The sequence below is a fragment of the Gigantopelta aegis genome, chromosome 5 (assembly GCF_016097555.1).
Source record: "Gigantopelta aegis isolate Gae_Host chromosome 5, Gae_host_genome, whole genome shotgun sequence".
NCBI lineage: Eukaryota > Metazoa > Mollusca > Gastropoda > Neomphalida > Peltospiridae > Gigantopelta > Gigantopelta aegis.
Window position 1 is genome coordinate 26,046,953 of NC_054703.1, and position 12,732 is coordinate 26,059,684.

The 12,732-nt window shown below is 39.6% G+C and overlaps 1 protein-coding gene across 1 annotated transcript in view; it reads right to left on the reverse strand.

Moving 5' to 3' along the window:
- LOC121373604 (neurogenic locus Notch protein-like) overlaps positions 1 to 12,732 on the reverse strand; it is a 46,392-nt gene that overhangs the window by 19,870 nt on the left and 13,790 nt on the right. Inside the window, exons 9-12 of the mRNA XM_041500298.1 lie at positions 11,352 to 11,456; positions 10,587 to 10,676; positions 8,698 to 8,802; positions 3,382 to 3,477 (exon numbers count right to left, since the gene is read on the reverse strand). Coding sequence (XP_041356232.1) covers positions 3,382 to 3,477; positions 8,698 to 8,802; positions 10,587 to 10,676; positions 11,352 to 11,456 — 396 coding nt within the window. The remainder of the gene's footprint in view (positions 1 to 3,381; positions 3,478 to 8,697; positions 8,803 to 10,586; positions 10,677 to 11,351; positions 11,457 to 12,732) is intronic.

The window sequence follows — 12,732 nt, forward strand, 5'->3', positions numbered from 1 at the left end:
GGAGGGCTTCCGCGACAGGTGTTTATCTCTTGTGGCTATCCGTGCCACACACCTGCCATTTCCCATCAGCTTTAGCTTTGGAAAGAGTTCAGTAGTTACTTCTGGCATAGTTAAGAGGCACTTGTAACCACCTACTATGCTCCCCCACTACTACCGGTGGTTAGATCAGTTGTATTAGCAGCAGAGGACGAGGATGCCAGGTGGGCGCATGTAAGTACTCAGAGACTGCACCAGTGGAGGAAGTTGAAACAGGTAGGTGATGGTGTGGACAGCCCAGAAGACAGAGTCAGAGGAAATTGACTGACAGGGTCGAAACAGATTGAAATCGTGGGACAAATTGGAAAGTTTTTATATTAAGATAATCTGAATGTTAGTGTCACGGGGATTCTATAATACCCGTAACTGAATAAAACACGATTATCAAAATATCTCTCCTAACTGTATATCTATTAGATCTCTCTGAAACAGGCGGTTAAACCCTAGTATGATCAGAGATACGATCTTATATAAAGTATATATTATAGCACGTTTTTAGTTCACTAGAAACACAACAAAACACAATACACTTTGGAATCTGTATTAACCTACGCTGACAAATGTACAGCCGTAGTAGTTAATTCATAACAACAATAATAACAACCCAGAACTGATCACTTAATTAGTTAATCTCTAGGTGTCTAGTTACACAATATGCGAATCACTTCACCGTGACACAACACCCACACGTGTGATAATTGAGAAACGCTTCCAGGAGAAGTTAATTAATAAAGGAATTACAACACCATTCCTAACTGGTTAATTTTTAATTAACCCTTACTACTCGTTCAGTAACGTGTGATAATTTAGGAACGCTTCCAGGGGAACTTAATTAATAAAGGAATTACAGCTCTATTCCAAACGGGTTAATTTTTAATTAACCCTAACTACTCATTCAGTAACCTTGTAACACAGAATTAATACTGGTACCTATCACAATAAAGACAATAACCTACAGTTTACCTAGGTCTTCTAGGATGACTGGCTAAGCTTTATATTACCAAATACTCGTATAAAATATAGAACAGTAAGACTACGATTTACTTCGTCAGATGACCGAAGACACTGTCTAAAGAATATTGGTATAATACAGTATTAAAATATTTAAGGTCACATCAATCACATCAAGGTTATACACAGAGCAGAAATAATATATTTACCAGTCCAAACGGACAACGTTCCCGGGAAGCTTCCTTTTCGTTCTCCTCGATATCTCTAAAAACTAGCTATTTATTATAAATCAGAATATTGCCTGGGGGTACAAGGCGGTACCTCCCCCTATCATCTGAAATTCCACCTCTCCCAGAGTCGGTATAATTTCTCTGATCGTCAGACTTACTGACGCCTTGGTCGCCAAAATCACGGTCGTCGAAACCGCACTCGCAGAGGTATTACGTAACTACTCGCCACATGGCCTCCACAGCTGGACTAAGTGCATATTGGAATGTCCGATCGTGCGAAGTATTACGTAACAAGTTGCCCACCTGGGCTATGTGCAATGAAACTGCACATGGCCCTCTAACACAATTAATATCGCCACAGGCGAAAAGAGAATTAAGAGCATGTACCGTCACAGTTAGGCAGAGGGTGATAGATGAGAAAGATGAATAAAAGTGTGTGAGCCAGCTTTGACAGGATTTGAACCACTGTCATCAGCTTGATTGTCCAGCAATTAAATATTCTCGATTAAAGGGACATTCCTGAGTTTGCTGCAATTTTTACGATGTTATCGACTAACAAAGACTTTTTGACGACTGTAATATATTTCTCAGTATAAAATATTAGTGGCTGTATATTAAACGTGTTTCTGATCGTTCTAATATTTGTACTAGGTTAAATGTCATTTTATTTCCTAAAAACTATTTTTTTTGTACTTAAGAAATTATTTGAAGACAAAATCTAGTTTGGGCTTCTTACAAATATTAAGACGACCAGAAACACATTGATTATACAGACACTGATATTCTAAACAAGAAAATATATTTAATATGTAAGTTTAATCGTAGAAATATTTTATTAGTCGGAAACATCTTACAATGTAGCAAACTCAGGAATGTCCCTTTAATTTACCAGTGTCTGTATATCCCGTGTGCTGTTTGTGTGCTCATGTTTGCTAAAGTCCATTTTCATTTTACAGTGAAACCTCTCAAAACCAGACCCTCTGTAACCAGGAATTCCTCCAAAACCGGACATTTTTCACGGTCCTTTTTTGAAATCAGTACAGAAAATAACCTTTCTGAACTGGACACCTCTTAAAACCGGACATTTTACTTGGTCCCGAGGGTGTCCAGTTTATAGAGGTTTCACTGTACTTCATAATATATATATTTTTTCGTATGTACGAAATTATTGGGAGGTAAAATCAGGTTTCGGCTATTAGACAACTAACACCTTGTTTGTACAAACACTGATATTCTAAAGAGGAAAATATATTTAATACATAATTTTCGTTGCCAAGAAGAGTCTGTTAAATGAAAACATTTGACAATGAAAGCAAACTCAGTACAGTCAAACCTGTCCTAGCGGCCACCTGTAGTCAGTGGTCACCTGCCTTAAGCAGCCACTTTTTTCCCTTCCGAATGATTTATAACGTAAATGCACCTGTAATAAGCGGTCACCTGTCTAACGCGGCCAGCGGCCACCCAAATGGGATCCTAAATCGCTAAAATACATCCACAATGAATGTTTACTATTATATAAAAGGCATATTTAACAACAGCGATAAGGTGCAGCAAATAACCGATCTTCACACCTTCAGGAATACTAGGACCCATTCAGTCCCGACATCTCCACTGTGTATCAATTAAAAAAGAATAACTATGGAAAACATCTAACTGCCTCTGGGCAGGCTACGCTTGACATTTGTAGATTCACTTACTATGACAATACACCGCATGAAGTAGAAATTAAACAATTACATGGAAAGAGAAAACAAACTTGTTGAGAACGGTTAATTTAATACATTCCAGTTGCAGTTTTCCTGAATGAGGTGACATGTCAAAAGTTTATTTATAGTAAACTGTGAAGCACACATCCATTAATTAGCAGTACAGACGTTAAAACAAAAAACAATATGTTTTAAAGACTATATGTCACAACCTGTAATCAGCGGCCACCTGTCTTAAGCGGTCACTTTTATCTACTCCCTTGTGTGACTGCTTAAGACAGGTGTATATATATGTACATTGTAGCCCCTTTAAAAATAAAAGTAATAATGATTACTCTGCATACACATCTCCTGAAGGAAACAAAAGGATACACACAAATACACACACACACACAGAATAATAATTTTAAAAAACCAGATAAAGAAGAAAAACAACATTTCCAGAAACTATATATTACCATTTATCATGTTCTGCTGACAAGCACACGTCAAACATCCCTTGCTGTTTCTAACATAGCCAGTCTTACAAGGTTTACACTTCGGTGCACCACAACCTAGAGGAAAAATAGAAATACAGAAATAATATTCCTATCAAGAACAAACATAAGGTGATAGCATAATCATTTAAAGATGTCTGCAAATTGAGAGCCCAGTAACATATTGTGTGTATGGATAATGTATTCTTGCTCACTGGACAGGGTTATCCAGCTTTTGCATGATGCTAGAAAGATCTGTCTAACCCTAGGGCTTGATAAATCTGTCTGACTTGAGGGCTAGATGATTTCTACATACGCGTGTCATCATAACTCATGTTTTACGACGACTGACATCATAACTCATGGTTTTCAAAATTCTGTTTGCCATTTCACAATGTATCATTGTTTTAAAAATACTTAAACAAATTGATATTTTTAACTTTATATTTATTGTTAAGTTGTTGCATTTTTATGTTGTTGCATAAGTTGGATTATATTTTTTAGCGTATGACATGGGCGTACATAGGATTTTGAAAAGCGGGGTTCCAATACATAGGATTTTGAAAAGGGGGGTTCCAAAATAGATTGCAGAGATATTGGGCATATATTCCTATGTTGAGTAAATATAATAATGTCAGATATATTAAATTATAAAAAAAGCGATTTCGGGGGGGGGGGGGGGGGGGGGGGGTTCGGTCGAACCCATCGAACCCCCCCCTATGTACGCCCATGTAAGATTAAATGAGTTTCATTGTTTGTAGAAAACGTTTTTGTGAATCGTTCAACAATAAACAAACTGTATGTAGTTTACAAAATTCATGTTTTGTTACTGTAATTAAATGGGCAAGAAAAAGAATCAATCACTGTTGTGAGGTATAGATAAGTCAATTCCATCCCTCGGGAAAAAATGTTTTTGTAAGGGCCTCGGTAGACCTCAAAAAACATTTTGTCCGCCGTGTTGGAATTGCCTTATCTATACCTCACAATGGTGATAGATTCTATTATTATCTTCAGAAGTAGACAGGTAGTATTTCCTGCCCTCACCCACTTCGCTTCCATCACTTATCAATAACGTTAAAGTTTGTTTTGTTTAACGACACCACTAGAGCACAATAATCCATTAATCATTGGCTGTTGGATGTCAGACAGTTGGTCATTTTGACAGTCTTAAGAGAGGAAACTCGATATATTTTTCAATTAGTAGCAAGGATATTTTATATGCACCATCCCACAGACAGGATAGTATATACCAAAGCCTTTGATAAACTAATCATGGTGATGGGGATCGACCCTAGACTGACCATGCACCAGGCGAGTGCTTAACCACTGGGCTACATCCTGTCCCATGCTTATGGATAGTCACACATTTGGTGGTGTCGTGGTTAGGCCATTGGTTTACAGGCTGGTAGGTACTGGGTTCGGATCCCAGTCGAGGCATGGGATTTTTAATCCAGATACCGACTCCAAACCCTGAGTGAGTGCTCCGCAAGGCTCAATGGGTAGGTGTAAACCACTTGCACCAACCAGTGATCCATAACTGATTCAACAAAGGCCATGGTTTGTGCTATCCTGCCTGTGGGAAGTGCAAATAAAAGATCCCTTGCTGCCAGTCGTAAAAGAGTAGCCTATGTGGCAACAGCGGGTTTCCTCTAAACAAATCTGTGTGGTCCTTAACCATATGTCTGATGCCATATAACCGTAAAATAAAATGTGTTGAGTGCGTCGTTAAATAAAACACTTCTTTCTTTTTTAATGTCTAAGAGAGGAAACCAGAGTAACAAATGGCTCTTAAGACAGGTAACTTGAAGAATAAATGCTTTATTCTTCGCGTTAAAGTTCTTAAAATGAATTTTTTGCATTGAATCTGCTTGTAACAAAACAGGGTTTTTTTTTCGTCTCTTGAAAAACACAAAAAATAAAGATACAAGGTTTTCTTAGTTCAGTAACGAAATGGAAAAACAGAAAGAAAGAAATGTTTTATTTAATGACGCACCCAACACATTTTACTTATGATTATATTGCGTCAGACATATGGTTAAGGACCACACAGATATTGAGAGAGAAAAACCCGCTGTCGACACTTCATGGGCAGGATGTAGCCCAGTGGTAAAGCACTCGCTTGATGTGCAGTCAGTTTGGGATTGATCCCCATCGGTGGGCCCATTGGGCTATTTCTCATTCCAGCCAGTGCACCATGACTGGTATATCAAAGGCTGTGGTATGTGCTATCCTGTCTATGGGATGGTGCATAGAAAAGATCCCATGCTACTAATGAAAAAATGTAGTGGGTTTCCTCTCTAAGACTATATGTTAAAATTACCATATGTTTGACATCCAATAGCCGATGATTAATAATCAATGTGCTCTAGTGGTGTCGTTAAACAAAACATACTTCTTCTTTTATCATCAGTACTACTTTCTGCACCCTTATCTTGGCTTCCTACACAATAAATGGGCGGGACGTAGCCCAGTGGTAAAGCGTTTGCTTGATGCGTGGTCGGTCTAGGATCGATCCCCGTCAGTGGACCCATTGGGCTATTTCTTGCTCCAGCCAGTGCACCACGACTGGTACATCAAAGGCTGTTGTATATGCTATCCTGTCTATGGGATGGTGCATATAAAAGATCCCTTGCTGCTAATTGAAAAGAGTAACTCATGAAGTGGCGACAGCGGGTTTCCTCCCTCAATATCTGTGTGGTCCTTAACCATATGTGTGACGCCATATAACCGTAAATAAAATGTGTTGAGTGCATCATTAAATAAAACATTTGCTTCTTCTTCTTCATACACAATAAATATAATATATATCTCCCTGCTTCAAATTAATCTTCTTTTTCTTAATGTATTTTCAGGAACATCATGACCAGACTCCACCCCACTAAAAACAGCACGTCAGTCTAGACTCCTTCCCTGAACACACACCTGAACCATTTTTTTTTTTCTAGGAGTATAACCCACCTGATGGTCCTTTCTTACAAACACACGATGAACATCCACGGATGTCGTTAATGTGACCGTACAGACAGTCATATTTACCTGATGGTCCTTTCTTACAAACACACGATGCACATCCACGGATGTCGTTAATGTGACCATACAGACAGTCATATTTACCTGATGGTCCTTTCTTACACACACACGATGAACATCCATGGATGTCGTTGATGTGACCATACAGACAGTCATATTTACCTGATGGTCCTTTCTTACAAGCACACGATGCATATCCACGGATGTCGTTAATGTGACCATACAGACAGTCATATTTACCTGATGGTCCTTTCTTACAAACACACGATGCACATCCACGGATGTCGTTAATGTGACTCTACAGACAGTCATATTTACCTGATGGTCCTTTCTTACAAACACACGATGAACATCCACGGATGTCGTTAATGTGACTCTACAGACAGTCATATTTACCTGATGGTCCTTTCTTACAAACACACGATGCACATCCACGGATGTCGTTGATGTGACCATACAGACAGTCATATTTACCTTATGGTCCTTTCTTACAAACACACGATGAACATCCACGGATGTCGTTAATGTGACTCTACAGACAGTCATATTTACCTGATGGTCCTTTCTTACAAACACACGATGCACATCCACGGATGTCGTTGATGTGACCATACAGACAGTCACATTTACCTGATGGTCCTTTCTTACAAACACACGATGCACATCCACGGATGTCGTTGATGTGACCATACAGACAGTCATATTTACCTGATGGTCCTTTCTTACAAACACACGATGCACATCCACGGATGTCGTTGATGTGACCATACAGACAGTCACATTTACCTGATGGTCCTTTCTTACAAACACACGATGAACATCCACGGATGTCGTTAATGTGACCCTACAGACAGTCATATTTACCTGATGGTCCTTTCTTACAAACACACGATGCACATCCACAGATGTCGTTGATGTGACTCTACAGACAGTCATATTTACCTGATGGTCCTTTCTTACAAACACACGATGAACATCCACGGATGTCGTTGATGTGACCATACAGACAGTCACATTTACCTGATGGTCCTTTCTTACAAACACACGATGAACATCCACGGATGTCGTTGATGTGACCATACAGACAATCACATTTACCTGATGGTCCTTTCTTACAAACACACGATGCACATCCACGGATGTCGTTGATGTGACTCTACAGACAGTCATATTTACCTGATGGTCCTTTCTTACAAACACACGATGCACATCCACGGATGTCGTTGATGTGACCATACAGACAGTCATATTTACCTGATGGTCCTTTCTTACAAACACACGATGAACATCCACGGATGTCGTTAATGTGACTCTACAGACAGTCATATTTACCTGATGGTCCTTTCTTACAAACACACGATGCACATCCACGGATGTCGTTGATGTGACCATACAGACAGTCATATTTACCTGATGGTCCTTTCTTACACACACACGATGAACATCCACGGATGTCGTTGATGTGACCATACAGACAGTCATATTTACCTGATGGTCCTTTCTTACAAACACACGATGCACATCCACGGATGTCGTTGATGTGACCATACAGACAGTCATATTTACCTGATGGTCCTTTCTTACAAACACACGATGCACATCCACGGATGTCGTTGATGTGACCATACAGACAGTCATATTTACCTGATGGTCCTTTCTTACAAACACACGATGCACATCCACGGATGTCGTTGATGTGACCATACAGACAGTCATATTTACCTGATGGTCCTTTCTTACAAACACACGATGCACATCCATGGATGTCGTTAATGTGACCGTACAGACAGTCATATTTACCTGATGGTCCTTTCTTACAAACACACGATGCACATCCACGGATGTCGTTGATGTGACCATACAGACAGTCATATTTACCTGATGGTCCTTTCTTACAAACACACGATGCACATCCACGGATGTCGTTGATGTGACCATACAGACAGTCATATTTACCTGATGGTCCTTTCTTACAAACACACGATGCACATCCACGGATGTCGTTGATGTGACCATACAGACAGTCATATTTACCTGATGGTCCTTTCTTACAAACACACGATGCACATCCACGGATGTCGTTGATGTGACCATACAGACAGTCATATTTACCTGATGGTCCTTTCTTACAAACACACGATGCACATCCATGGATGTCGTTAATGTGACCGTACAGACAGTCATATTTACCTGATGGTCCTTTCTTACAAACACACGATGCACATCCACGGATGTCGTTGATGTGACCATACAGACAGTCATATTTACCTGATGGTCCTTTCTTACAAACACACGATGCACATCCACGGATGTCGTTAATGTGACCATACAGACAGTCGTATTTGCAGCCTCGCATTAAACACCTTGGCGATTCTGAAAAACACAATCACAGTTATTTAGCTGAAGTTAAAAGTTTGGATATAGCTTAGTCAGTAAAGCAATATTCTTGGCTTTGTTTCTCTGTCTAACGTAAGTTTTCTTTTATTTAACAAGTTATGATGGATCTGGCCAAGATGCTTGGGTTGAAGGATCAAATCCTCTCAGTGGACTAATTCTCATTAGGTTTTTTCAGTCTTAAGTTAAAGTTTTGTTTTGGTTAACGAGTGAGGTTGAGATCTAGCTGAGATGCATGGATCGAAGGTTCAAATCCTATCGGTGGACTAATTCTCATTATGTTTGTTTTGTTTAATGAGTGTAGCCGAGTGGTGTGTCCAGGACAGCATGCTTTATTTCATTTCATTTTTTTAACTTATTTTCGTGCTTATATCCAATTAAGGTTCAAGCATGCTGTCCTGGACACACACCTCAACTTCTGGGCTGTCTATCTAGGACAGTGGTTTAGTTGTTAGTTGATTAGTGATTAGTGAGAGACAAGAGGGTGTAATGGCCTTACACCTACCCACTGAGCCCTTAAGAACTCGCTCTGGGTACCTACCAGCCTGTAGTCCGATGGCTTAACCACTGTGCCACAGAGGCCGGTAGCATGCTTTAGCTAGGGTTTCTACGAGGAAGAGCTCTCTCATTTAATTATATTGTTTACATCATTTTGCCTGGTGTATACTACCAAATCAAATCACATAGACGACAATAGTAACACATGACCTAAAAACTCCTACCTGCAGCGTATGAATCAACATAAATGCCACAGATATAAATACTATCACCCCTCACCCTTAAATTGAATCAGAAAAAATTAGGGGTTTGCTGCTCATTTCTGAGATAATGGGTAGCATCTATGACTACCCTAGTTCCGCACGAAATTCGAGTACTTTTTTTTTTACAGGTACCCCATACATGTTTCAAGCACAAGGCTACCTGACACAGTGGTACTAGATGAAATAAAATTGCATACATTTTTTGCCCAGATGAAACTATTTTTTTTTTATAACCAATACACTCACATTTATCACCAATTACAGGACTTGTGGTGTTCACTTCTCTATCAAAAGTTCGCACCTCAAACTTTGACCCAGCCGGAAGTTATTTGGTTTAGTACTACCTGCCATTTGCTTGCCCCCAGTTGCATTACCGGTATATGAAGGAAATGTTTTATTTAATGATGCACTCAACACATTTTATTTACAGTTATATGGCATCAGACATATGGTTAAGGACCACACAGATATTGAGGGAGGAAACTCGCTGTCGCCACTTCATGGGCTACTCTTTTCGATTAGCAGCAAGGGATCTTTTATAAGCACCATCCCACAGACAGGATAGCACATACCACAGCCTTTGATATACCAGTCGTGGTGCACTGGCTGGAGCAAGAAATAGCCCAATGGGCCCACCGACGAGGATCGAACCCAAACCGACCATGCATCAAGCGAGCGCTTTACCACTGGGCCGATTATGTGGAATGCAATACAAATGGCATGATTTGGCATCCATGTTCAACGCTGGAATTAAGACACATAATGCTATTTTACTTTATTCCTTAGTCTCATTATTATCCAGTGTAGGTGATGAGTACTCAGGTCTTGGTTGAGTTTGACATTCGAGCACTCAAGTCCAATATTTTGGACTCATGGATGCCCTAGCTTGAACCGTATTGGCTAATTATATAAGCATTAAGATCAAGTCAAATGAAATCAACTCAAAATGTATGGATCAAGACAGAAATGGAATTAAAGGTCCTGTACAAATAGTTTTATTACCGGTTTCGTTGTGACAAGCGCAAGTCATACAGCCACTTCCGGTCAAAACGTATCCACTTCTGCATGGCCGGCATTTTATATGAGGACACCCTACGAAAGAGAACAGTGTAAAATGACTGTAAAGTTTTGTTTATTTATGCAGTGCTTTCTTTAAACTGATATCTCTCCTCACCATACTATATCATCATTTATTATATAACATTTAGTAAAATATCCTAAAATATCAGTGAAATAAAAGTGTTATCAGTCACTCAGTGACGATAACACATTTTAGAGTGAAAATTTCACTATTTCACTCTAAAATATGTTATTGTCACTGTAGAATGTGTTATCTTCACTGTAAGAAAGCCAGAACTATTTTGCTGCTGGCATTTTAAAAATGAAGGTAAATTGCCAAAAGTTATATAATAAATAGAAAATTTCATTGTTTTTTTTCTACTCGTGAGATATGATTGCAAACTTCACTCGTTGAGATATAAATCATATTTGACAAAAAAACATGACATATCCTCTATTTATTGATGCAAAATACAAACACAACTACAGTTTTCATAAACCCACAATCTCACTTAGTATGTACATCGTGTTATAACATTATTTACTCTTGCAAAGTACAAATATATCTACACTGTTGATAAACCCACAACCTTGCCTCATCACGCCAGTTTTCCATAAACACCTGAAGATCACTATTTAGTGTCTAAACATAGTGCTTATGGTGAGGTGTCATTAAACAAACATTCCTTTCCTTTACGCCCCACTTACACGACGGTTTCTTCTTACAGCGGCACGTGGTGCAGTTCTGAGAATCGATTTCAAATCCGTAGGTGCATTGAAATCCACAATCATAGTCCATACATTTCGGTGGATCTGTGAAAAAACAACAAAATAACAACTTAGGGCACTGGATTATTTCAAGTATTCCTTGGCAGGTTGGTTTTTGCCCAAATTAAATGAAAAAAGTAAAGTAAAGTTTGTTTTATTTAACGACGCCGCTAGAGCACATTGATTTTTTATCTTATCATCGGCTATTGGACGTCAAACATATGGTCATTCTGACACTGTTTTTAGAGGAAACCCGCTGTCGCCACATAGGCTACTCTTTTTACGACAGGCAGCAAGGGATCTTTTATTTGCGCTTCCCACAGGCAGGATAGCACAAACCATGGCCTTTGTTGAACCAGTTATGGATCACTGGTCGGTGCAAGTGGTTTACACCTACCCATTGAGCCTTGCGGAGCACTCACTCAGGGTTTGGAGTCGGTATCTCGATTAAAAATCCCATGTCTCGACTGGGATCCGAACCCAGTACCTACCAGCCTGTAGACCGATGGCCTGCCACAACGCCACCGAGGCCGGTCAAATTAAATGAAAATGCTTGATTCTGGATAACAATTTATTATTATTAACTTTATATACTGGCAAACAGGAAGGAAGGAAATGTTTTATTTAACGACGCACTCAACACATTTTATTTACCGTTATATGACGTCAGACATATGGTTAAGGACCACACAGATATTGAGAGAGGAAACCTGCTGTCGCCACTTCATGGGCTACTCTTTTTCGATATGCACCATCCCACAGACAGGATAGCACATACCATGGCCTTTGATATACCAGTTGTGGTGCACTGGCTGGAACGAGAAATAGCCCAATGGGTCCACCAACGGGGATCGATCCCAAACTGACCATGCATCAAGCGAGCGCTTTACTACTGGGCTACGCCCCGCCCCATACTGCCAAACAGCTACATGTATGGAGGGCTGCAAACGAATCACTGCACATTTTTACATGAATTACAACTAACTTTTCAGGTAGAATGATGGAAATACATGATGAAAATGTCTCAGGTTAGAACATTTTGCCAGATATCTCTATAGTTTTTGCCCGAATTTGAGGATTTGCTCCAGCAATGGGGGGGGGGGGGGGGGGGGGGGGGGGGGGCAGCTTATGACATTTTAAGATAGTTTATCTACCATTTTGAAACAAGTAGGACAGATATGAAGATTAAAATAATTCCCACATGCATTTGATTGATAAAGTCTCTTGTTTTACAGGTACGTGGCTATATTCATGAGCAGTTTTAACAAAATACACGGGATCAATCATTAGTACTAAATCACATTTAATGACATTTGTTTAC